Source organism: Lipotes vexillifer, unplaced genomic scaffold, assembly GCF_000442215.2.
Source record: "Lipotes vexillifer unplaced genomic scaffold, Lipotes_vexillifer_v1.1 scaffold31, whole genome shotgun sequence".
NCBI lineage: Eukaryota > Metazoa > Chordata > Mammalia > Artiodactyla > Lipotidae > Lipotes > Lipotes vexillifer.
The window spans coordinates 1,116,956-1,143,153 of NW_006792454.1; the positions used below are offsets into that span (position 1 = coordinate 1,116,956).

The window sequence follows — 26,198 nt, forward strand, 5'->3', positions numbered from 1 at the left end:
CCAGGGAAGCCCCAAAAGCAATGTTTTCAAGTACTTTTATTTTCAATGCTGCAAAGCTTGAAATTTATTCTTTTATTAAATGCCAGTGTAATTTTTCTCAAAAAAGTAACTCAAAGGAATAATTTGCCTCAATATACTAGACTGGCATTTTAATGATACACAAAAGTTTCATTCCGTGCTCTACATACAACTGTTTCATCTACTTTGACAGTATCTACTATTTACACTCAAAGGATACAACTCATATCAACTACATATATGTGCATTTTTAAGAGTCTGATGTAGTGCCAGGCAATGTTGACTTCACACCAGTGAAGTGGTATCACTGTATCCATTTTAAAATGAGAATACTGAGGCTTTGGGAAGTTAAATTACTTGTTCAGTAGTATAAAAAAAGGAATGTACAAAATGGTGTATCTAATGTATTAGTAAGATACCTGGAATCACAGATTTCCTTGGCAAAAGATCCTTGGAGAGCAAAGAGTACCACTCCCTTGTCTTAGAGATGAGCAAGCTGAGGCTCAGGGTGGCTGCATGGGTTTCCCAAGGCTCTATGGATGGTTAATGTACAGCAGGCAGATCCCCTGCCTCACAGTCCAGTGCTCTTGCTTCAGGAGCCCCTCGCTTTATACCACCTTTTCACCAACAGGCTCCCTGACTACAGCCTCTCAAGCAGTGGGCTACATACAGGCAGGTGGCTCCCACACAGGGACCCGATACTGAGTCTGAATGCGTCATATGCACAGGACTAGCAGGAGACCAGCCCTTACTTCGGATGGGCTCCGGTTCCGGGGAGCCAGACGGCGGGACCATCAGAGACTGGGGGCTGCTCTTTTTTTCTCCATTGGCTGTACCAGCTGCTGAAGCAACAGCCTGGGGATCTGGATTCTCAGCACGAATGGTCAGTTTCACTGTTGTCCTCGCTGTCTTCAAAAGGCTAATAAACTGGCAGGGTGTTGGTTTAGAGGGGAAATAAAATTTACAGGCAAATTAGTAGACTTATATTTCCACTATTATAGCTGGAATCTAGAACCATCTATGGTTGAGAGAAGAGTCAGAGGCAAATTCTTTCCCTGTCAGGACTTGAGTGGTCAAGCAAGAATGGTTGCAGTTCCTTTCTAGTTTCTCCAATTCCCTGATATTGATTAAGGCCACAGTTAATTTCTGCTATAAGTCTAGTTCTGACCATATTCTTCATTATATAAGTAACGGGCTTTCAACTTTTTACATTTCTAATTAATACTGCCCAGTTCTCTGGATTCCTACAACCTCTGAAGACATATGGAGTGCTTTACCCACTTCTGATTCTACAGAGAATGTGAAGCAGCTTACACAAACATTTTTAATAATATGGAAACACTTAGGTTAAAAGCAAGATAAGGAACACTGTGCAACAGAAGAATCAAGCCAAATGGCAAGTCAGAACATACACATGTGAGTTAAAGGATCAAACCCATACAATTATTAAAACTGAATTTAAAAATGGTTTAAGCATCTTGCTGGCCAATGTAGAAATGGAAACATTGACACTCCAAATCTCAAGAAAAATAGGGTTTTTTTCCTAGCACTTATGAAAGGCCTCAAATGAGACTCCTGGTAAGTATGGTATTAACATCACTTTTGAGGAGGAAGAAACTCAGGCACAAATAACTGTTTAACCCCAATAAAAGTTATACATTTAATGGTTGAGTTTTAAAATCTATTTATAAAGCAATATACATGTGGGTATTTTATAGGAGTAAACATCCATTAAAAAATATTCCTTTAGTTTTAATACTAAGTTGACCTTTGTTTAGAAGTTCCAAGTTTTCCTAAGGAAAAACTCAAATGATATTTATCAAAAATGCTGACTGAATCCTGAATTTATCAGGTAACAAAAAATACCTTAACATCATCTTAATTGGAAAACAGAAAGTAGAAATTAAATGAGTTCCAAAGAATCTCTTTTCTTCCTTGCAGATATCTGTCTAATATATAGCTACACAGCTCTGATTCCCTATGACTGACCCCCCCTCCCCACACACGTTTAGCCATGTTCAAGGATGAGTTTACGGTATCATCTGCTTTCTTTTGGAAAAGTACCTTTTCAACAGGATAGCCAACAACAACTTCATCATCTACAGCCAAAATCTGATCTCCAACTTTGAGCCGTCCATCCTAGATGGAAACATGGAAGATTTTGAGTGAATTTACAGAAAGAATTCTCTCCCCACCACTTTCTGAGAGTGAGAAGAGGGAAGGCTCACCCTGGCTGCTGCCCCGTGCTCTGTTAGACTCTTTATGATGACCCCGCAGAGTGTATCTTCTTCACTGATGGCAATGCCCAAACCCCCCTGATCCTAGAGAAGCAAAAACAGAAACACTCAGAAAACATGAAACAGATTAAAATTATCCAAATGGAAAGGTATGTGACCGAAACTTCTGAACACTGTCTTCTTACCCAAGGGCTAGAAAAGAAAACTGTTCTAAAATCCACTATTACAGGGCTTCCCTGGTGGCGCAGTGGTTGAGAGTCTGCCTGCCGGTGCAGGGGACACGGGTTTGTGCCCCGGTCCGGGAGGATCCCACATGCAGCCGAGCGGCTGGGCCCGTGAGCCATGGCCGCTGGGCCTGCGCGTCCGGAGCCTGTGCTCCGCAGTGGGAGAGGCCACAGCAGTGAGAGGCCCGTGTACCGCAAAAAAATAAAAAAATAAAATAAAATAAAATAAAATCCACTATTAGAAATCTCTTCTTTTTTTTTTTTTTTTTAAAAAAACATCTTTATTGGAGTATAATTGCTTTACAATGGTGTGTTAGTTTCTGCTTTACAACACAGTGAATCAGTTATACATATACATATGTCCCCATGTCTCTTCCCTCTTGTGTCTCCCTCCCTCCCACACTCGCTACCCATCCCTCTAGGTGGTCACAAAGCACCAAGCTGATCTCCCTGTGCTATGCGGCTGCTTCCCACTAGCTATCTATTTTACGTTTGATAGTGTATATATGTCCATTCCACTCTCTCGCTTTGTCCCAGCTTACCCTTCCCCCTCCCCATATCCTCAAGTCTATTCTCTAGTAGGTCTGCGTCTTTATTCCCGTCTTGCCCCTAGGTTCTTCATGACCTTGTTTTTTTTTTTAGATTCCATACATATGTGCTGGCATACGGTATTTATTTTTCCCCTTCTGACTTACTTCACTCTGTATGACAGACTCTAGGTCCATCTACCTCACTACAAATAACTCAGTTTCGTTTCTTTTTATGGCTGAGTAATATTCCATTGTATATATGTGCCACATCTGCTTTATCCATTCATCTGTCAATGGACACTTAGGTTGCTTCCATGTCGTGGCTACTGTAAATAGATCTGCAATGAATATTGTGGTACAGGACTCTTTCTGAATTATGGTTTTCTCAGGGTATATGCCCAGTAGTGGGATTGCTGGGTCGTGTGGTAGTTCTATTTTTAGTTTTCTAAGGAACCTCCATACTGTTCTCCATAGTGGCTGGATCGATTTACATTCCCACCAACAGTGCAAGAGGGTTCCCTTTTCTCCACACCCAGCATTTATTGTTTGTAGATTTTCTGATGATGGCCATTCTGACTGATGTGAGGTGACACCTCATTGTAGATGTGATTTGCATTTCTCTAATGATTAGTGATGTTGAGCATCCTTTCATGTGTTTGTTGGCAACATGTATATCCGCTTCAGAGAAATGTCTACTTAAGAAATCTCTTCTTAAGCAAACTTTCAATTATTTTAATGGGATTAACTTCTCCTCCATCAAATAAATAGTCAAATGTTTTCACTCCTCCCATATGTCCACTATCTCTAGTATCTTTAGCATATATATCCAGTAACATATCTCTAGTAACTCTAACAAAACATCTAGAGAACTAAAACGTATTCAACAATTTAATGACTGTACAACGTCTGAGAATCTAGCTCTGTGTAACTGGCTAACTAAGTGATTCAACACCGAAGTATCCTCCTTCTTCCTCATTCTGGCCTACAGCTTAGAGATAACCGCTAACACTGGCCCCTTCATTCCTTTCTGCTGTCCTTCCTCCTTTAGCGGACAGACTGCCATGACTGCGCACGCGCTGTCCTTTCTGGGGCTGAATACCCAGACTGGTTACTTCAAATACTCGTGTTCTGATGTGGTGCAGAGTGAAAATTCTCTCAATTCTGAACCCGAAGACCTGCACTGAAAACCTGCCAAAGCTAGAAGAGCTACACCTACTTTTGTCTATATTTTCCACACTTTTTTTAAATGAAAACCAAGTGTTCCATAACATTGGGTTTTACCTTTTCTTAACGTTTACGTGAACAAAATTACCACAGCGTTTTACACATTTCATTCTGGTTAGAGCTAGCAACCTTTCTCATTAGAGTTTGCACCTAGGGAGATGGAAAGCAAAAGAGAGAAAAGGGAATCTTGCCATGGTTTCTCTGAAATGTATACATGAGAGCAAAGGTTGCCACCAGACATTTAAGATCACGACAGTGAGATAAGCCTTCACCATCATTTTAAAGATTATCAACACTGTGGCTTTGCAATGATGATTAATGCTTGATGACTTTCCGACTGTCACTGTGCATCCTCTCTGCCACTGCTCTTTTCACGTGTATACAGAGAAAATCACACACTTTCAGGGAAAGCAGAGCTCAGGTGTAATTTCCTTTCTGGCTAGCTCTAGAAATTTGGATACGTTACCTAACCTATCTCTTAACCTCAATTTTCTTATCTCCAAAAAAAGGGAAAATAATTCTTGCCAACTACAAGTTTGCTGTGAGGATCATGTGTAGTAAGAAAAGGCTTAAAAGCCTGATACACTATGCAAAAGTGTTGTTATCACACACACATTCCTTCTACTTATAACTCTACAGGATATAATCAAGTTGACTTCAGATAAAGTGCCTAAACTTGCCAGCATTTTGAAACCCCGAACTCTGATCTAGTGGTCAAAGAATCAGGCACACTGAATAGGAAGGTCAACGTGCTATGAGACTGACAAGTCTCAATGCTGATGCCAAATGTAAAAAACTGAGCTACCCTCTATTTGGGACACTCCACAACAACGCTCTTTCCTACTACCACAAATAAATATTCGTTTGAATAAGTAATACTCTATATCTACCATGACTGTATGTACTCAATTCTGAGATTTGATTCTATTATTGTCTATTCACTTAACTGTAGTCAGAAAAGTACTTTACTAAGTATAGACGGCATTTGCTGGTTGTTTACCTAACATCCGTTCTCGTCGTACTCCTTTATACAAACTCAGAGACTTCCACTAGAATATCCAGTCCCCTCTCCCCCTGCTGCCTCAAACGACTCTCTCTTAAAATGGCAATAGAATGAGGGATTCTTGAATGGAAGTGTATGGACTTCTTGATAGAAAAAGCTTTAATAACTTCTTTTCCCTCTATCCACAACACAAACTGCCCACGATGACTTCTCTTAAACGTATATGAGACCAGAGCAATCCATTTTGGTAGAGTTATTTTTTAAAAAAGAAATCAAGAAGAGTCACAGTATTTTTTTCCACTAAATGCTTAACAACATCTGATCACATGCCAGGCTTTACGCCCACCAGTTTATAAACAACTCACTTAATCTTTATAATTACAGTATTATCAGAGGTAACACTATCACCTCCAATTTATAGGTAAGAAAATGGAGGCAAAGCAAGACCACACAATGTGTGAAGTCTGGACCTGATGAAACAAAGATTCAATCCAGACAGACTCCCTCTGCTGCCCTGGACGCCTTGGAGCTGGGGAGTCGCAGAAGAAGCACCCCTTTCTGCTGCAGCATTTCATGTTCAATCCCTCTATCCCACCACCCTACCTCCTCCCTTCCTCTCCTGTTCCCTGAGCAGGTCACTACTCTTTCTGCTTCTACTCTGCTCATCCACTGCCCACCTGCATTCCAGCATGAGCCTGCAGCACTTGAAAACATTTACAGGTGCTGTTCAACATCCGTTTAACAAACCACTTCTTTTAAGTGGTCACTTGAACCTAAGGCTCAGATCTTTGCAAAAGCAAATACCTCAGGGATGCCTATCGGTGAGACTTCTAGTTATTTGAGCTTTCGGTTTCAAGAAGGACAGACAATAACTTCCGTTTCTTTATTCTTTTTATTTCCTCCATAGCAGGCCCTTGGTAAATAAATCAAAGGAGAGATCACTAAATGTCATACCTTGGGATAATCATAAAGGCAGGAAAAGCTGGGTCCCTGCCCAAGTATCAATTAGCACAGTGGTTCTCCAACTTTAGTGCACACTGGCATCACAGAGAAGGCTTATTATTAAAACATAAGATGCGGGGGCACCCCCCAAAGCTCCTCATTCAGGAGGTCAGGGTGGGCCCACAGACCTGTAGTTCTAACAAGCTCTCAGGTGATGCTGATGCAGCCCATTTTTGAGAACCAGTGAATTAAAACACCAGTGTCAAGGAAGTCACATCATTTCACTCCAGTTCAAAGCAGATTTACCTTGGGAAGCTCCAGATGTTGCACATTTGGAAATGAACTGAGGTCCACAGCTGCATCAGAAGTAGTAACACTCGGTTCAGCCTGACAGAGGGAAAGAAATGACAAAATAGGCAACTGAGTGTTATGTAGTTTTGTTTGTTTAAATATAGGGGCTACTTAAACAAAATTATTTCATATGCTGTAATTCCTTATTACTATTTTATTATTTCATGACATTTATGAACATTATATTCTCTTTAAAATATGAATAAGGTGTGATTAGACAGGAATTATTTTGGAGCACAAAGACACAAGGTGCTCCTCAAGACTGCCTGGGTTTACTCCACAGTGCTATCTAACAACAACCCAGCTCCAAACGGTGCAAGTACTGAAACACAGAACACCAGCAGAGGCACCATTCACTATGCTTTACTGCGCTAGTCATCAAGTGTATTTAGGAGCTATTAAATGTTTTACCTGAAAATTACTAAAATCCATTTTCTTAAGGGACATATTTGGTACAATTCATATTGTAAAAATAAATTTTAAAATTTATAAAAATTTTTATATTTTTTAATTTTTTATAAAAATTTATAAAAATAAATTTTTATCCCTTATAATCTTGAAAAACCACTTGACTCAGTTCACCATTATGATCAGTGAGTTAGTTCACCAGCATGAGACAATGATTTCTGCATCTTATGTACAGAAAAACCCAATGTATAGATATTAATTTAGGGAAGAGCGCTTCCATTTCTATGCCTTTTCCCACTGATAGTTATCATGGTTCCTCTAATTTTAAGCTTTTCTCTCTCTCCTATCTCCTTTTACTCATCATTCTAAGCATGTATCCAATGCACGTCCAAATCAAAACAAAACTCCCACCAAAAACTCAATTTTTTGTCACCCTCTAGCCACTGCCTCATCTTTCCTAATTTCTTATCCATCATTTGCTTTCTCAAAATCACTAATAATCTCCTAATTGGGAAATCCAAAGAACTCTATTCACCTTCTCGCTTGAGCTCCCTGCAGTATTCAAGGCTGTGGAAGATACCTTTTCTCAACGGGGCTCTCCTCAGCTGCTGTGCAACATGTCCGCCTGGTTCTTCTCCTCTGACCTCTCTTTGTCAGCCTTCCTCCTTACTGTTGAAATTACACATTTCTGACCTGGGCCCTCTTCTCTAAATGTTCGCCATAGGCCAGAGCCTCAGCTCCCACGGCTCCCAAGTCGGCCTCTATGGGTATTCATCTCTAAACTCTACACCAGACGTCTCCATGGACACTCCTACCAGGCTTTCCAACAGGCACTTCATTCCTAAGTTGCCTCAGAGAGAATGTTCTCTATTTTTTTTTTTTTTTTTTTTTTTTTTACAAATATCTGCTTCTCTTTTTTATTTTAATGAAAGTTAGCCATCTACCGAGTCACTAAGTCAGATAACTGGAAGCCTCATACCTCTAGTTTGTATCATTCACCAGTTTATTCTCAGCCCAAAACACAGAACCTATTACAAGGCAGATACTCAACAAATATTTGTTGGATAAACAGATTCTCAACCAGTCATTTTTCCTCACTGAGTATATTTAGTTAGGGATGAAGTAATGTCAGTTTGGGTCCTAAATATCTGACATAACCACTTCTTCTTGTCTCTCTCTCTTTTTTTTCTGCATTCGTTCAGGCCCTCATTATCTATCCCCTGAACTACTCCAATAACGTTCCTACTCCCTTTAACTTAACTTCTCTGCCCTGCAACCTGTGATTTTTCTCTGCACCATTTCCAGAGAAGTTTTAAAAAATATAATTTTCATTCTTTGAATGTGCAAAGACATGGCCTCAAAGACAACGTCTCACCATGATCCCCATGATCCGACCCTACCCATTCCCTGCCTCCCACTGTTAGTAACACTCTGTAGTTATCAATTCTCTTCATTTGCCAGAGCCTCCATGCCAGTCCTCAATCCATGTGCTCTGCCTGCAATGTTTACGGCCCCCAAGTCATCTACTTCCAATATACACTTCATGTGTATCCTTCCCTATGAAGTCTTACTCTCGCTTTCCCTCCAGAGGTAAAACCGCCAACTCCTTTTCTACCTTCATTATTCCCTTTGCAGACTCTACTAGTAGCCTTCATGTAAGCGGTATGCTTATTTACATGAGTGTTTCTTATACGAGGGTATAAACATCTTGGGTGCCAAGGCTATGACTTACTTATCTTTTATATCCCTGCAAGAGTTCTATAATTGTTAGCTGAATTAATAAGTGGTGTATCAAGCAAATCTTCCCAGAAAAACAAGCATAAGCTACATACCTCCTTATTTTGAAGATTCTCTGAGGTAGCAGGCAAAGGTTCCACTGTATGCCCAGGACATACGGCCATCTGACTCACTGCATCTTTACTTCTAAAGGAAAAAAGCACTGACCTATCATATCATGAGCATTCATAAGATTTTCATTCTTTAGCTTGAAGACTCAGATTATTAGAGAAAATTCTGGGACCTGGAAGTACAACACTCACACATTTATATATGTTTTATTTTCATTCAGAAGAATTCAGAATTGAAAGGCAAAGGAAAAATATTTAATAAACCAGAAAAAAAATGCTCACCTGATAAAAATTATTTTTACTTTAGAAGGGGCACATTTGATGATTGATGAAGCATTCTGATGACTTCTTCCATATAAAATTTGACCATTGATCTATGAGAAATAAATATCATTAATTGAACCTAGAATTTTAATTTCACACATTTTGATCATCCTATCTAATGAAAAGCACATTTGTTTCTCCCTTTAAAATATTATATATATTTTTCTTCCTAGAACATGAACCTGACTTTGATGGTGAGAAAAGAAAAGCTCGTGTTTAAAGCCAACATTAAAATAACATGCATGTAGTCTGATCTCCATGGACTAAAGAGGCACCACTTGGACTGACTATAGGACAGTATTCAGGCAGGCAACAAGCTGCTAGAGTGCTTTGTACCAAGCAAGGGCTCTGTGGAAGCACCTGTGACCCGCACAGATCATCCTGGGAAGGCCCTGACTGTCATGGCTCCTAATTAATCTCAGAACTCAAGGCCTGGGAATAGGCCACTGGGAGAAGCAGTGCCGGGGGATTCAGGGTTCAGGCAGCAGAATGTGCTTAAGCAGCACAGTACCTAATGGAAACTGCCAATCATCCTGTCATTTAGCCACTGCTGACTGAGCATTCCTAGCCAACAGGGAAACACACGAGGCATGGTTCAAGCAGCGTAAAGACACATGGATCCCAGCCTACAGGAGGCGAGGACGAACAAATCAAGCAAACACAATTTTAATACTGTAAAGTATGGTCCACAAGTTTATTTGCTTGGCGGGCTGAATTACTGTGTTTGTTATTTAGCCTCAAATCTGACCCTGCCGCACCCCACCCCTATCACGTCTACCATTAGGGATTCAACTCCTAGAAGGTTCAGTGGATCAGTATCATTACCTGGGCATGATTGGCCATTTGGTTTTTTCAAAAGCTCCTAATAAAAATGCAGCACACAAAAAAATGTATTTGAAGTGTGATCTTTATTACTGTCTTGGGGCAAAAATTGCTTCTGGTGCTATATAGTCACAACCTTTTAATGGAAGTTAATGGGAACATGGGCTGTAGTTAGTAGAGATTTGGTCTAGAGCCAAATTTGCTGCAATGTATCTATTTTATTAGAGAAGCGGTAGTTTCCTCAGTTACCATATGAGACCCGGGTGGATTTTCCGGAAACTGATGGTTCCATTGCACCAATTCAGCGAGAGTAAATTCAGTGCTTTCCACAAGAACTTACCTCTAGAAGCTCATCTGCAATCTGCAATCGACCATCTTTCCCAGCTGCTCCATTTGGATCAATCCCAACTATAAAAACACTCATCCTGGACCGGTCTTTGTTCCCAGCAAGACTCAGACCCAAACCACTACGACCCTTCTCCAGTTCAATCATATGTAGCTCGCCTGTTAGGGTTCCATAACGCTCTCTGATATTTTCTACACACAACAAGAACAAAAAACCCACAGATAGTAAGAGCTAATTCACAGCCAAACGCTTTACTATGGAAGGTTATTTAGAATGGCATCATAAGGGCATGATTTGTACCAAAATGTAATCCTTGGCAGTTAAGAAAACGCTAAATAGACTGGCGGCCTGGGCGTCAAGACTGGTTTCCTGGAGCACCCAATCTCTGAGGAATTTCTCTGCATCCAGGGTGCAGAGTACAGTATCTGATTAATCAGTTCACCTGGGGTGATCAGGCCCAAAGAAGTGATCCACATTAACAAACTCTCAAAAGACTGTGATTAAAACAGAAAGTTACTTTATCATTTGCAGAGAACAGAACATCCAGAGGACTTGTCTTTACTGGTCAGTGGAAGCTTTTCTCCCACAGGAAAATCTACATGGCATGTCACATCATGTTGTGTGGTGCTCGGTACAAAGATCCAGAATAAAGGGGATGGGCTTTCTTACTGCACAGAGCCATCAGGCCACACACACTGATGTACCTGCTGTCATTAAATGAGACCTTTCATACCTCACATCCCACATGTTCAAGAGGTAGAGTTTATTCTTTAATCTGAGAGGGCAAGGCCACAGGTAGGTGGCCCCAGGCCCAGATGAACAACCAGCCAGTGGCCAACACTAATCACCAGGCACGTGAGTGAGCCATCTTGGAGGTCCAGCCCAGCTGAGCCCAGTCAACCACAGCACCTTGACAGATTAATAATAACTTGTTTTCTCAAGCCATTAAATTTGGGGGTGGCTGTGACATGGCAATATATGAACATTCCATTTGATGTTTTCCTCAGAGTACATTCTGGCCACCCTGATGGATTAGCAAAACATTCTAATTTCATTAGAAATACACTGAGAAAACTGCAAACTTTACAAATCATTTCTTAGAAGACATTACTATTTGGCTAATGTCATGCATTCTATATTGATTCTTAACTGCATCAATTTCATAAATTGCCATTTCCTGATTCCTTCTTGAATCTTAGCAGCACAAATTTTGTACTCTGTACTTCCTAAAAGGATACACCATAGTATTCTTAAAAGAAAGAATTACATTTTTAAATGAAACTCTTTAAAGCACTGACACAGAATTTTGAGCTTAATGTTTAATATTTCCCTGTAAAATGTCTTATTTCCTTAGGAAACGGAGATACACCCATGATCCTAATAACACCTGCCTTCGAATGCTTCCTATGCATCATTATGGCTCCTCAAACATTATCTAATTCACTGTTAGCAACAGGGAATGTAGGAACTGAATTTTAATAAGGGGGCTATCACCAGGCTGAAACTTAGAGGCCGTTAAACAACTTCCCAAATGTCCCAAGTTTGTATCTCAACAATTATACTATGTTACCATCTTAGTACAGAAAATACCTAAAATCAAGGCTCTTCTACCAGCAACAACAAATAGATTTTACAGTGAGAAATCTGAGGCCTAGAAGGGGGTGACGACTTGTTCGAGACCAAGAGATGGCTCATCCAGTACAGCTTCTGAGAGAGTGCCCTGTCCTTTTTAACTCCCATACAAGTGGCAAAGTGGGCTTGAACAGGGATGCAGATTTAAAAAAAGGAAGAACATGATTTCATGCCTCAGGAATGTGTGTATTCAAGTATAACGAACAGCAGTTTTTTCCACACAAAACTGCAGCATGTATAACCGAAGGTGAAACATACTTATTCATCCAGGACATAAGCCTTGAGAAACCCAGAGCTACTTTAATACCTCTTATAAGTCAACGCATTTCAAAAAGACAACTTACTCCAGCTGTAACCAAACTCATCCTCTTTGTCCACATCTGCTGAGATTTCACTTGCCGATGACTGTGCATGATCCTCGCTCATTTCTGCAAATGCTGGAGGAGGGGGCGGAGGCACACCGCACAGCGGAGCCTTTTCTGGCTCGGATTCTGACTGACTGGGAGCCTGTGGGAACAAGAAGAATGCAGTGGGTATGCAGTCTAAGGAAGGAAGACTCAACGGAAAGAAATAAGTCTGCAATGTCAAAAAAAAAAAAAAGTAGCTTTAAAATATCTCACATATTAAATAATGGGAAAATATACATATATAAAAAATGGTAGAAAGGATTCAGGTAAAGTTTAAATACACTAAACAAAATAGTATGTTCAGAGAACAATCCATTAAATGGCTATATGGTATTTTAAGGTGAAGAATTAAAGGCTTAAATAACTTAAGATGAAAAGTTGTACAAACTTGCTTTTTTGGAAAAAATATTCATTCGAAAGTTATCTGGGCAAGATTTTGGGGGTCTAGGAAAGGCTTCCAAGAAACTAGAAAAAAATTAATGAAGTTAATCATATAATCAAGCAAAGCAGTTCAAAGCTTGTTAGTGAGAATATATTTAAAGAATTTTTTATTTCTTCCTGAATCCTCTCTCAAACTGACTTGTAACAAATTCATGAAAATGAGCATTGCACATGCAGGGTTCATCTACCAGGGAGACTGTTTAGCGAAGAGCACACAAATTCAGATCTCAGGGGTGCTGGGTTTAAGGGACAAAACCACTGGCCCCTTACCAACGTAGCCCTTAAGGAAAATGGGAAAACAGGGTTGAATACTTCATACCAAAGTTTGGCTGGTATATTTGCTGTCACTTAGGGCTACAAGTCTTATTTCAAAAAAAAAAAAAAAGGACTTGGTATCATCAGATTCTTTTTTTCTTTAATTGAAACACGGTTGATCAAATTTTTATATTATAGATTATCAAGCAGAATATTAGAGTGAGAAAGGCCCTTAAGTCATTTTATTCATTTTGCAGATTAATAACCCAAGGCTGTGAGATGTGAAAGATTTTGTTCAGAATCACCCAGTGAAACTAGACTTCTTTTTGCTTAATTCTTAACCTAATCCAATGCACTTTCCATTATATCATGTTGTCTCCTCCAATTTCTATAGTAAGACAGAGAGTACCTAACTCAAGGGTCAGAGCTACCCAGCTAAAGTTCCAACATTGCGGTCAGGCTGTCCCTGACGCCTTGAACATACATTTTTCCTTCCTTCTTTGTTTTACCTTTTTTTTTCCTATATAAAAATCCCTCTGATACACCTTATTTTGTTTTATATGTGTATATCTGGAAAAAGATTGTGACTAAGAAATGTTTCTTAGAGAACACACTAAATGACAGGCATGTACAAATACTTAAGAATAATTAATGTCAAGAATCAAAATATACCTAAAAATGAAACTTACAGGGCACTGAATGTGATCTTTCTTTGATGGTTCAGAAAACACTTCGGATGCTAAGCTACCCCCAAAATGATCCTGGCAAACATGAATTACTATTTTTCCAGCAAAGCACAGGTGAGCTGATTGATAGACACTTAGGGGCAACAGATTTTTCAAGTCACAGAATCTGCTGCATTAAAATGTTTGGTTTACATACCATTGGCCAAACAGACAAAAACTACTAATGGAAACAATCCTTGTTACCCTCCCAAGTGTTGTGCCATAAAACTCTCAAATTAGCAATGTACAAATAAATATAAACAAACAAATAAAAAACTTCATTTGATCCAATGGAGGTTCATTAAACATACTAGGGTAGGAAGGAACATGTAATTTAGAATTTTTCTGGTTAAAAGTTTTTTAAAAATTTACCTAACAATGGAAAATGTGAGAAAGCATGAATTAAGCCCATTTCATTTTTAAAAAGTGGAACAAAATCTAATATAAACTTGCCATAATTTTAATAAATTTATGGATGCATATTTTATAGATCTTACTCTCTGAATAACTTTTCTGAGCTGTTATTTTCCTTAAAAACAAACAAAACCTGCTTGTCTAAAAACTATTCAGGATCTTACTTAGGCAGAACATTTTCATACTGTGAGTGAACTCAAATGGTGCCCTAACATAACTGATTAATCATAAAGCCAATACAAGCCTACATTTACTAAAGGGGCAATTAGGTGTTCTATTTTATTATCCCTGATACTCTCATTCTTACTGAAATCATGTAATTTAGCTTGCTGTTGACACTTCTTAAAATTTACCAGTAAAAATACAACTCTTTAACAAAGACCATTTAGCCTTCATTGGCAAAAATGCAAAGTGTACTTGAAATCATTCCATGCCATGTATGCACACAAGTATAACGTACACACACAGCACACTGTAACACACCCACTTACTTGTGAAAATTTCACATTAAGACAAACCTTAAATGGTGTGGGAGCAAAAGGGTTAGTTGGGGAACAACGGAAGAGAACTCTACTTGAATTCTGTAATGCCTACAGTAACAGAAAACATATTCCTTCAGATATAGCATCTTTGGTTATCCATATTACAATAACATGAAAAATCCAATGAATATTCATAAAATGCTTCCTGAAAAAAATTAACAGCTTTCTTCCTTTCACGATCAAATTATAGTATACAAGTTCTTGTAAGTCTTTGTTTCAATTTTGGATTTATAATTTCATCAGAATATGAGAATATCCAAGTATAGATTTACAAATGTTGAAACAGTTCCATGTTTCCTCGTAAGGCATTTACACGGACATACTTTATGAATATTCAACAAAATCCTGCATATACACAATTATGTATGGACTGATTAACTAACAGAAGAGCTTTTAGGACTACCTTGTATAAGTCTGAGAAGGATTTAAACCAATACAAGGTTTTTAAAGAAATTATGTGTGAAAGCAGCTCATACATTTGGCAACTAACAAAAATTTATGTATCTGAAAATTCAACTCACACCAAAATATAGGAAAGGCATTGGACGCACGATTCTCCCTTACTCTTCAGAAGGGCCATGTAATTTCAGCTATAAAAATGAATAGGTTCTGGCAAGAAAATGTGCTCAAAAAAGGATTTGCATGCCCACTCCAAACACACAGTTTTTTGTTTTTTGTTTTTTTAATCCTTGCCCAAATTTAGTAAACACTGAACTGGGACAAAGGCACAGTAGCAACAAAGAACAAAACATTGGCAAAAGGCAATGGCAAGACAACGGTCATTATCCAACCTTGTCAGCGTTGAACTGTAGAGAATCAGCAAATGGGTTAGTGCTGCTGAACTTGTACTTAGGGTAAAGGTTGTGCGGCAAGGAAGGCAAAGGGGATTTCTAAAAGGAAACATAAGAGGCGCTGAGCGCAAAAGAAATATACTTAAAACAACTCACTTATAAGGACAAAGCAATTGCTGATTTAAATAACTGTGCGACACTAGATCCTCTCAGATCTCATAATTAATTAATAACAACATTTTATCAAACAGCATAGAACTCAGGGTTTACCTCTAGCAACCTGAATCCACACTCAAATCTAAATCTGGCCACAAAACACATAGGAATCAAGTCTGTCAAACTGACCCCAAATTTCTTTTGTTTTCACTCAGTGTCTTCACTATCACCGACAGAGAAGCACATATATTTCACCCACTTATATTAACACGTTCCATGCATGTCAGTAAACATGCTTCAAAATTGAAACCATAAAAGGTTTTCATTTACACTTAAAAGCAAATTATGCTTTTTTGGTAAAACAAAGAAACAAGAGTCTATCTGTTGCAGAGTGCAAATTAAACATCTGTCCGCTAGTCCATTGGTAACCTTCATTATTCTGTTATCTTGTTTCCCAGTAAGGAAACTTTTCATACCTTGACTAGATATTAAGTTTGCTTCAATCAAAAGTATTCTTTAATTTAAAAAATGAAATCGGGCTTCCCTGGTGGTGCAGTGTTTGAGAGTCCGCCTGCCAATGCAGGGGACACGGGTTCGTGCCCCGGTCTGGGAAGACCCCACATGCCGCGGAGCGCCTAGGCCCGTGAGCCATGGCCGCTGGGCCTGCGTGTCCAGCGCCTGTGCTCCGCAACAGGAGGCCACAACAGTGAGAGGCCCGCGTACCCCCCCAAAAAAAAAAAAAAAAAAAAAAAAAGAGAAATCAACAATTTATAAAGAAACGACCTGCTGTACAGTGGTGTTCTCTAATTCTACCCACTTTTTGTGGAGCTAGGAACATATATATATATATAAATTTCCTATTAACGTTCCCATATTACTGGGGAATTTATGAGTCTTTGGGTAATTTTTGAAGTCCTGCCTTACAGTGTTCACACAGGTTTTGTGGCTTGCCTGTGATACGCTCTGAGCTTGGACTACTGCAGCTGAATATACGTATTACAGGCAAGATGACTGCCAGAGAGAATGTAGCATTTTCATAGTAAAAAAAAAAGGAAAAAAAAAGAAAAGTAATTTCCTTAGCACAATAAATTCTTCTCTTTTTTCACACTGCTATCTTTTTCTTTTATTGACTATATCTTTCAGGGGAAATTGCAGACGTTTAAAATTCATTTTGGCTCTAACTAAATGTTTGTGTTACTTCTCTCTATAAAAAAGCCCTACTGGCAAGCATCAAGAGTAGGGAGAGGTTGTCATGTGACACCACCCTGTATGAGAGAACACTCTACAAAGACTATCCTCACTCAATACGCCTGCACTAAAGCTTATGCCACATCACCCTTTCAATCTGCTCTTCTTGCAATGTTTTTCCTACAGAAGGAAGATGGGTAAAAGAAATGGGCACACTGACATTTCTGCTCATCTCAACTTTCTCTCTGCTTTTCAATTTAAAATGTCAAACTCCTGCTTTACAAAAAAGAAGATCACAAATGCCAAAAAACATGACCATTTATTAAGGTGGAAGAAATGACTAGGCAGAGATTAAACACACATCCTAGGCAAAGTAACTCAATGCTATGGAAAGTAGATTATTTCTAATCCTCTCATACATGGAATTGTCAGGTTTTACATTTCTTTTATAATTCTGTAGAACAATATAAATCAAAATAATAATGGGGAGAAATGGAATATTTTAAAAGAGCTCTGGTTTTTTTGTTTGGCTTTGCTTTTTGTTATTTCAATTTGCAGCTCTTAAGGATTAGAATTTGGCCCTGATAGGAGAGTATAAAAGTACAGGATGAGCACAGCAAATGAAATAGTAGATCACTCTATTATGAGGGAAGGCTTTATAGAAACAGACTATATCTCTTATTAAAAACTCAGTGATGAAACTTGTGTTTATAGTTCCAAGGGCTGATGAAAACAGAAACATTATTAACTAAGAAGAAGCACAGGGAAGGCAAAATCATCCTCTGGCCCATATTAGTGGGGCCCACCCTTTAATGCGACAATGCGGTCAGACTGAGTTTGAAGTGTCATACTGGTGGAATTATCAGGGCTAGTTCTGGGAAGTTCTAATTCTCGAACAGTTTAAGAGCCAAAGAGACTGACTGGCTTTTCAGTCTACGTACAAGTTTTTCTTGAAGCTTTATTATATCCAAAAATAAAACGTTTCCCATCAACAGACTGTTATGTATGTGTAATTTTTTCCCTTTAGATTCCTGGAGACATCATTATTTTCATAGGGAAGTAAATCATTAAAAACAACGTAGATCTCATCTTAAATGCAAAATTAATTCTAATTTCCCAAAGCAAAATATGTATGTAGAGGAGGAAAAATATCTTTCCTCTACCTGTCGTAGATTCTTGACTGGACCTCTGTAACAAAAAACAAATTAACAGAGAAAAGCATGTATACTGATTTAACGTAAGTTTTGCATGACACGGGGCCTGCATAAGGACATGAAGACCAGAAGAAATAGTTAAGTCTGAGTGTTTTTATAGGAGGTCTTACGAAGAGTAGAAAGTTACAGAAAATATGATAGGACAAAACAGCATGAGCTAAGTGTAGTTAACTGGGGGAAACTTAGCAAGGCCTGTTCATTCTGATTCCTCTCAGGATTCCTCCTCATCTGGAGATAAGGATGCTCCTTTCCTTAAGACCTCTCAGGAGAGTCTTATGACCTGCTTCAGCAGAGAAGGGGGAGGTCAGAGTCTTTCCAGCACCTGCCTTTTCTCAAATAACTTCAGTTTAAATATTCAATATGCCAAGGTGTCGTATTTCAGGGTACCATGTCCTAAACCCTGTCACGTATCATTTGACTACACATGTCATTCTAAGCAAGATTTATTCTGGAATAATTGCTATAAATCAGGCTTCATTATACCTCAGATAATAAAATAGAAATATTTTCCAGGTGCATGAGAAAAATATCTTCCTAGTGCATTAGAAAATGTGACTGGCATTGAAAGAAATGTTTGTAGTTTTTTCAAAAGTAATCTGAGAATCCTATTCAGCAGTTTATAGTATTGTCCTAAATGATATAGAAGTTGGAAATTAAAAATAAAACAAAAAAAGGAATAAAACCCACCCACACACAAAAAATAGCTTTAACTTAACTTAAACAGCCATTTACCAACATTATCATACTGTGTCTATGTTTAACACAACAAATGGAAACAAATGTAGAAAGATCTGTAGTTATTTAAACAAACTGAATAGCATCTGAAAAGAATGCAGGATGATACAGCCCCACCATTTGGCAGATTTTCTCATCTGAATGGATAATTATCACCTAACAATCAACAACTGAATGATTAAAAACTGCAGATGTGAAGATAACTGCTTACATTAAGAACTACTATTTCATTTCTTACAGTGAACTCAAACCAGAGCTACACCTGTCTTGACAACAAAGGGAAAAACCAATAGGATAAAATCTGGTCACTTTGTTTCCCGGGGCACAGAATACTGACAAGTTCCTTTTACTGATCTCATCTAAAAACCTGTTCACTTGATCATTGCTATCTTAAATTTTTAATTTTAAGAATTAAAATTAAATGTATCATACATAAAATTACATATTTTAAGTTTTCGATGATTCTTTTCACTTCCCTCACATGTGTTAACATTATCTTTCTAAATACAACAAACCCTAAAAACTAATAAGGAGGTATTTCAAAGAGATTCAGTATGACAGGGGTTCTTAAATCCAGAAGTGGAAATTCTCTATGAGCCTCAGGACATCTAGGAAACTCCTGAAATGCTATGCAAACTTTGCAGTAAATGTGAAGAACTTTCTAAGGGGTATGTGGCCCCAAAATAGTCAAGAGCTACTGCACAGGACAATATTATTTTTTTCACCGAGGCATAAAGAAGAAATAGAAAAAAACAGTTTTAAACTCTTGGCATAATTTTCATCTTCGTAATTTTCAACACATCGAATACACAAAGCTTCACTTAGTATCTTCATAAACAACATTCACTGAATGTGCTTAGAATTTCTAAAATATTTTTTAAAGCCAGTTCACCTGTGACGACTGACAGTAAAATGCATTAGTAGGTCTCTGTCCACCAGGGGCTATACGGTAATGAGAGCTATACAGTCAGTGATGATGGCTGGGAAACAGCAGGTATGAAATCACTAGATATAAACATACAGCTTAAACAAAATCCGTCACGTGGAAAGTTAATGTTCACTGGGATAGACAAATACATTAAAGATCATGCATAGGAAATCATGAGATTGCATAAACTGGAAATTCTGTCCAGAGAATAAATTTATAAAGAAAATGAAATCTCTCTGGCTTCTAAGGGACTTGACTAGACGTCACAGACTATCAACCTGAATGACTCCACCACAACCCTCTTAACAACTTAAATATTTTATGACTAGAGTGAACACTAATAATAATCCATCTAGATGCCTATGAGCCACCAATGAATCCTACTTGTGTGTTTTTAACAGGCTTCAAGTGTCTGTTAAACATGGTAGAAGGGATTTCCAGGACAACTCAATGGGGAAAAAAAAAAAGCAAAATAAAATTCTAAAAAGTCTCCTGAGATTTCAAGACTCGATCTCGGGTCCTAGAAACAACTTGGCCCTGGATACATTAGATTCCAAGTTGAATACTGTTTGGATATGCCTACCTTGCCCTTTGTGTTTGCTTACCCTTGGTCTGTTTATAATGCTCTGTACCATAAAGACTACAGGGTTGCCTGCTTTCCGAATGGCTTCCACAGCTTGTTCATGGCTTGCATCTCTGAGGTCCATGCCATCCACCTGCAATGGAAGGCCTCAGCTTAACATTTCAAGAAGCTACAGAACAACAGAACAATTTGTCGATCTGGAGTTTTGAGGATCCTGGGTGAGTCTCCTAAAAAATCTGTTTCAGATTCAAAAATAATTGAGAGTACTTATGAGGCTCCAGAACTTTTCATTTGTCCAGCAGACTTGTGGTCCCTTGTTTTGGACACAGATTTCTGTCTCTAATAATCAACTGAAATAATAATCAATTAGAATGAAGGCTCTGCTTCTGCTTCCCTTACATTGCCCAGTTGTTCCTTTAAATTAATAAATCAGCATCATTAAAGAAATAATATAAGGGAACTGCCTAGCAGCACTGCTTTCATCATGAAGTCACTTTACACATTTTCTTCCAATTCATTACAGAGTGGTTTGGGAAGTGGGTGTGTGAGGCTTTGTGTATTTCTCTCTGTACAGGAAGCTTGAATTTAAAAACAAAATTCTGATGTTCAGAAAAATCAGGTTATGGTAAGGTTAGTTTGGCAAAAGAATCTTTGCAGTAGACATGGTAGGAGCTGGAAGCCAAGAAATTGTGCTTATCTGTTAGTAATTCTTATATAAATAGCTTGAAAGTGAAAGTTATTTTGTAACTTTTTATTGACCATGGCTTGCCTTGGTGATGATCAGCTCAGCTTATGCACTATATGAATAGGAAGGAAAATAGTTTGAAAGGCCAAATGCTAATCCTGCCAGAAAACTATAGGACACTGGTATAATTTTATCATTTCCAATTACCAGAGAACAGTATATACAACAAAATAGAAAAATCAGAGTAGACATAATTCTGAAAAAGAAAATTATTAGATCTCTGCATAGAACATTATCACCTTTAAAAGAATTATATACTATATTTAATTAAAAACTTCCCTCATGTTGATACTTAGATGAAATAACAACATCTCTTTCAGTTCACATTAAAAATGGCTTCTAGGGCTTCCCTGGTAGCGCAGTGGTTGAGAGTCTGCCTGCCGATGCAGGGGACACGGGTTCGTGCCCCGGTCCGGGAAGATCCCACAGGCGCGGAGCGGCTGGGTCCGTGAGCCATGGCCGCTGAGCCTGCACGTCCGGAGCCTGTGCTCCGCAATGCGAGAGGCCACAGCAGTGAGAGCCCCGCGTAACGCAAAAAAAAAAAAAAAAAAGCCTTCTAACTTTTTGTAAAATAAAAGTATTTATATTTACTATATATTCCATTAGTGGGAAAATTTAACAGGACATTAAATATCTTTGCTCAAGTCCAAAGAACTCTATACTTATAATGGAATACTTCTCAGGTCTCTAATTTACATACATTTTCAGAAACTCTTAGCGGAGACATGTTCTAGAATCCCCAGGATTACAGAGGCCTAAGGCACCTTATTTACAGAAAAAAGCCCATGCACGTAACAACATTCAACAAACTGTTGCTTAGCAGTATTTTACCACATGCAAAAATCCTTTCTTTTCAATTTGAAAGGGATGTTTTAATACACTGAAACAAACATTTTGGTGAAAACTATGATTAATCTTTTCTTGAAATAATTTATAAACATTTCTTACTTCTTTCTACTTAGGTTAAAGGTATTCAATAGTGAAGTACCTATAAAATAAACTGCCTGTGATAATCTTAAATTAGAAATTTTATGTAGTACTATAACTAAAAAAGAATCCTTTAACAGAGGGCTGAGGTATCATCCGATGAAAAGTAAAGATGCAGGAAGAGAGAAAAAAAAGCCCATCACATCATTCTTCCTTATAAATGGTCAGAAGGAAAAAAAACAAAACACCAGGCATGGCCCTTGCTTTCTCTCAAGTCTCAATCTTCTTCCTTCTTCAACTCTCAGAGACAATCAATAAAGGAATAAATAGATCAATGCCCAAAATGTTCATTTCAAAGTTGTGACCGATATGGATAACCTTCTTCCACACAATTAAGGCATTTTAGTGCCTAAGTTATATGGATTTAGAAAATGAGAGACAATCACTTGTACAAAGTAAAAATAATGGCTGTTATAATAACAAAGTGATCGGTTTCTATTTGGAAGTGGTCTCTTTTAGTCTTCTCTCTAAATCCTGGAAACTCAGCAAACCTGGGTTCAGCTACCCCTTCCTCTAACCTAAACTAAAACTATGCTTATGCTGATCAAATAATTCATCACACTGTTCTGAAGTGACTTGATCACTTGTCAAGTCTGTCCCACTTGACAGGCAGGCACAGTGTTTTATTTACTGTGGGATGCCCAGAGTCTATTACAGCACCTGGAATGCAACAGCTTCTCCAGGAATATTTGTTGAGTAAATGATGAGTGACTCGTGCGAGAAGAGTTAATTTAAAATATTAAACCTAGCTTTGAATTGAGGGATTGGGTACAGTTTGACCAAACGCTTCTCTCTCACACATAACGAAGTACTCACACATGCATACACACGTGTGTACGTACCAACTCACACGTGCACGCACACACACACACACACACAGCCCTTAGTGATGAATGGGGAATGCGCACAGCACTGAGATGGAGGAAAAGCCACACTTGGATTGGCAAGGGTGGTGGGGGAGACATTTATATAAAAGGCAATCAGGATCTTAGTATAAAAACTTTACTAAAAAGACTCACTTTAAAAAAATCTCATCCAACAACATTTAAGTATTTCTAGAAATAAAATCTCATTTAAGGGATTAATTATGATGTACACATTCTGTGTGTGTACGTATACTTTTAAACGATTCAATGATTTCCCCAAGAAATTTGCTTTGTTCTTTAAACTGAACTTAATTATTTTATCTTAGTGCCAGTGTGTTTTTAAAAAGTTGATCACACCCCCAAACACCCACCTCTGCATCGAGATATATAATCTGTCATCATATACTGAAGAGAAAAATTATGGACGAAAACAAACAAATAAGAAAGAAATGCTTTAACAGCAAACACATTTTACTCTAATGTTGGGTCAGTGTAAAGATGATGACTCCCTTGGTAAAGAGGATGGCCCAGGTGAATAGTTTTAGCACAGAAAGCTCACTGGAGGGTACCTCTACTATTCTATCTCCAGGTTTCAAGGTTCCATTTTTGCCAGCTGGACTATCTTCAAGAACATGTTTGATGAAAATGCCCCTCATCACTTCACCGTTGCTTAGACGACTCCCCATCCCTCGTCCACCAACAATGCTGATGCCCAAGGATTTGCTTGGTTCTCGCCAAAGTTCAACCCTATAAAAAATAAATGAAATTTTAAACTCTCATAAGAAAGTATAGGGGCAAAGCCTCATAATATTGGGTTTGGCAATGATTTCTTGGCTATGACACCAAAGGCACAGGCAACAAATCCAAAAACAGACAAACTGGACTTCAATAAAAGTAAAAGCTTTTGTTCATCAAAAAAGTAAAATGGCAACCCACAAAATGGGAAAAAATATATGCAAACCACAAATCTAATAAGGGATGAACATCCAGAATATCTAGAGAACCCCTAAAACTCAACAACAAAAGAAAACAGATCAAAAATTGGGCAAAGGACTTGACTAGATATTTCTCTAGGGATGATATACAAATGTCCCATAAGCACATAAAAAGATGCTCAACATCACTAACATTAGGTAAATCAAAACTACTATGAAATACCACCTCACACTCAGTAGGATGGCTACTATCAAAAAAAAAAAAAAAAAAAAAAAAAAACCCCAAAAAAAAAATAAGCGTTGGCAGGGAAAAATTTTAGAAATTATGGAGAAATTATAACCCTTATACACTGTTGGTAGTGATGTGAAATGTTGCAGCTGCTATGGAAAAAAGTATGGAAGTTCCTCAAAAAATTAAAAATAGAATTACCATATGATCCGGCAATTCCATTCCTGGGTATATACCCCAAAGAATTCAAAGCAAGGTCCTGAAAACATACGTGTACAGCCATGTTCATAGAAATATTATTCACAACAGCCGAAAGGCAGAAGCAACCCAAGTGTCCACGGACAGATGAATAAATAAACAAAACAGTATATAAATACAAAGTAACATTATTCAGCCTTAAAAAGGAAGGAAATTCTGACACATGCTAGGACACAGATCAACACTGAGAACGTTATGCTAAATGAAATAAGCTAGCTAAGTGAAATAAAGGACAAATCCTATATGATTCCACTTATATGATGTACCTAGAGTAGTTAAATCCATAGAGACATTAAAAAAAATAGAATGGTAGTTGCTAGAAGATGCATGGGGTGGGGGATGGAGTTACTATTTAATGGGTACAGAGTTTCAGTTTTGCAAAACGAAGAAAGTTCCGGAGACGGATGGTGGTGATGGTTACAGAGCAATGTAAACACACTTAATGCCACTGACCTAACACACTAAAAAATGATTCAGAAATTATAAGAGTAAACACAATTTTTTAAATTCAAAGGAATAAAATGTTACGTATGTTAATTTCTGCAAATATTATTTGTTCAATTTATTAAGGTTTTACTAGTAGTAAAACAAGATCATTTTAAATACTCTTCCAATTATGTGTTTTATAGGGGCTGATAAGTACTAATGTATTTCTGAAGCTGATTTGTTACAGGTTAATATTGGACTCATACTTCAGGCTGGGGCACCGATGGATGTAAAAGGACCATTTTCCAGAAGCTCTAATACTGCAGACATCAAAAAATTCAGCTACCCTCAAACTGATGGTACCTTCTAAGCTTAGCAACCCAATCAAGAGAGAGAACATTTCTGCAAGCACTGTATCAGAAGCCTACCTCTGTAGAAGTCTGTCTTGCCAACACAGACCTAGAAACTAACAGTCAGCGCAAGAAGAGCAGTTCTTGTTAGCAGCGCTAACAAGATCCTCCGTGACCTGATCCCATCACCACCTTCTAAATGCATCCCTCACAGCTCTCCACTTTCCTCTCTCCAACCCAGCTACAATATCATCTTGCTGTTCCTTAGGTTCATCAGACATGCTCTCCCGCCTTGGGGCCATGGTGCTTGCTACTGCCTGTGTCCTGAATGTACTTCCTGTACCCACATAATAACCACATGAACTCTTATCTGATAATTGCAAATAGCTGTCAGAGTTATGGATGAGTTGAAAATACGTGTCTTTTGAAAAGGCGGGATATAAGAATAAGGTGATTTGCAGCGAGGTGTCTGGCCAAGGTGAAGGAGCAGCTCAGGTGACTGGAAGCAAACAGAGATACTGAGTAGAAAGCTCTGAGATAGGTAATGAGACTGTGCAGTCTACTCCCAGCTGCAGGAAGGGAGTCAGCTGACACTGGACATCAGATAAATGAAGAAAGCACGGTCCAGCATACCCTCAAACTTGACATTTGAGGTGCTCCCAGAGGAAACGAAAGGATGGAGGTAGGACTCCTGTGCAATGAGGGAGGTCACAGTAAGAAAAGACTGGGATAAAAGAGTACTACAGGTGGAGTGAGAGGGCAGGCAACTGGTCACATGAAGGTAGATGATGAAACCCACATTTTCTTTGGTCAGCACTTTTTTCTTTATTAGAAATCTAAGATCCTAGAGATCTATTGTTTAGTCTAAAAGGATCTCACCATGATTCTTGATCTTAACAAATCTGTGAGAATAGCTTAAACTAGTTAAAATCCTATTCATCATTTTCTTTCATTCTAGGAATTCTGGGAAAGACAAGAACCAACTTCTTCCATTTCCTAAGGTAAAATGGCAAAGTACTAAAATCAGCAGAGTTAGCCATTGTGTTTAATATTTAAGAATCCAAAATACATAGATGGGGCTTCCTCGCTCTCCTTTTTTTTTTTTTTTTTTCGGG

At 38.3% G+C, this 26,198-nt stretch overlaps 1 protein-coding gene across 1 annotated transcript in view; it reads right to left on the minus strand.

The window, feature by feature from the left end:
* The window catches only part of MPDZ (multiple PDZ domain crumbs cell polarity complex component), a 170,639-nt gene that overhangs the window by 16,438 nt on the left and 128,003 nt on the right, over positions 1-26,198 (minus strand). Inside the window, 11 exon segments of the mRNA XM_007465638.1 lie at positions 771-945; positions 2,083-2,157; positions 2,247-2,339; positions 6,485-6,565; positions 8,770-8,860; positions 9,067-9,158; positions 10,271-10,467; positions 12,253-12,415; positions 15,484-15,582; positions 20,310-20,420; positions 23,455-23,632. Of these exon segments, the coding sequence (XP_007465700.1) occupies positions 771-945; positions 2,083-2,157; positions 2,247-2,339; positions 6,485-6,565; positions 8,770-8,860; positions 9,067-9,158; positions 10,271-10,467; positions 12,253-12,415; positions 15,484-15,582; positions 20,310-20,420; positions 23,455-23,632 (1,355 nt within the window).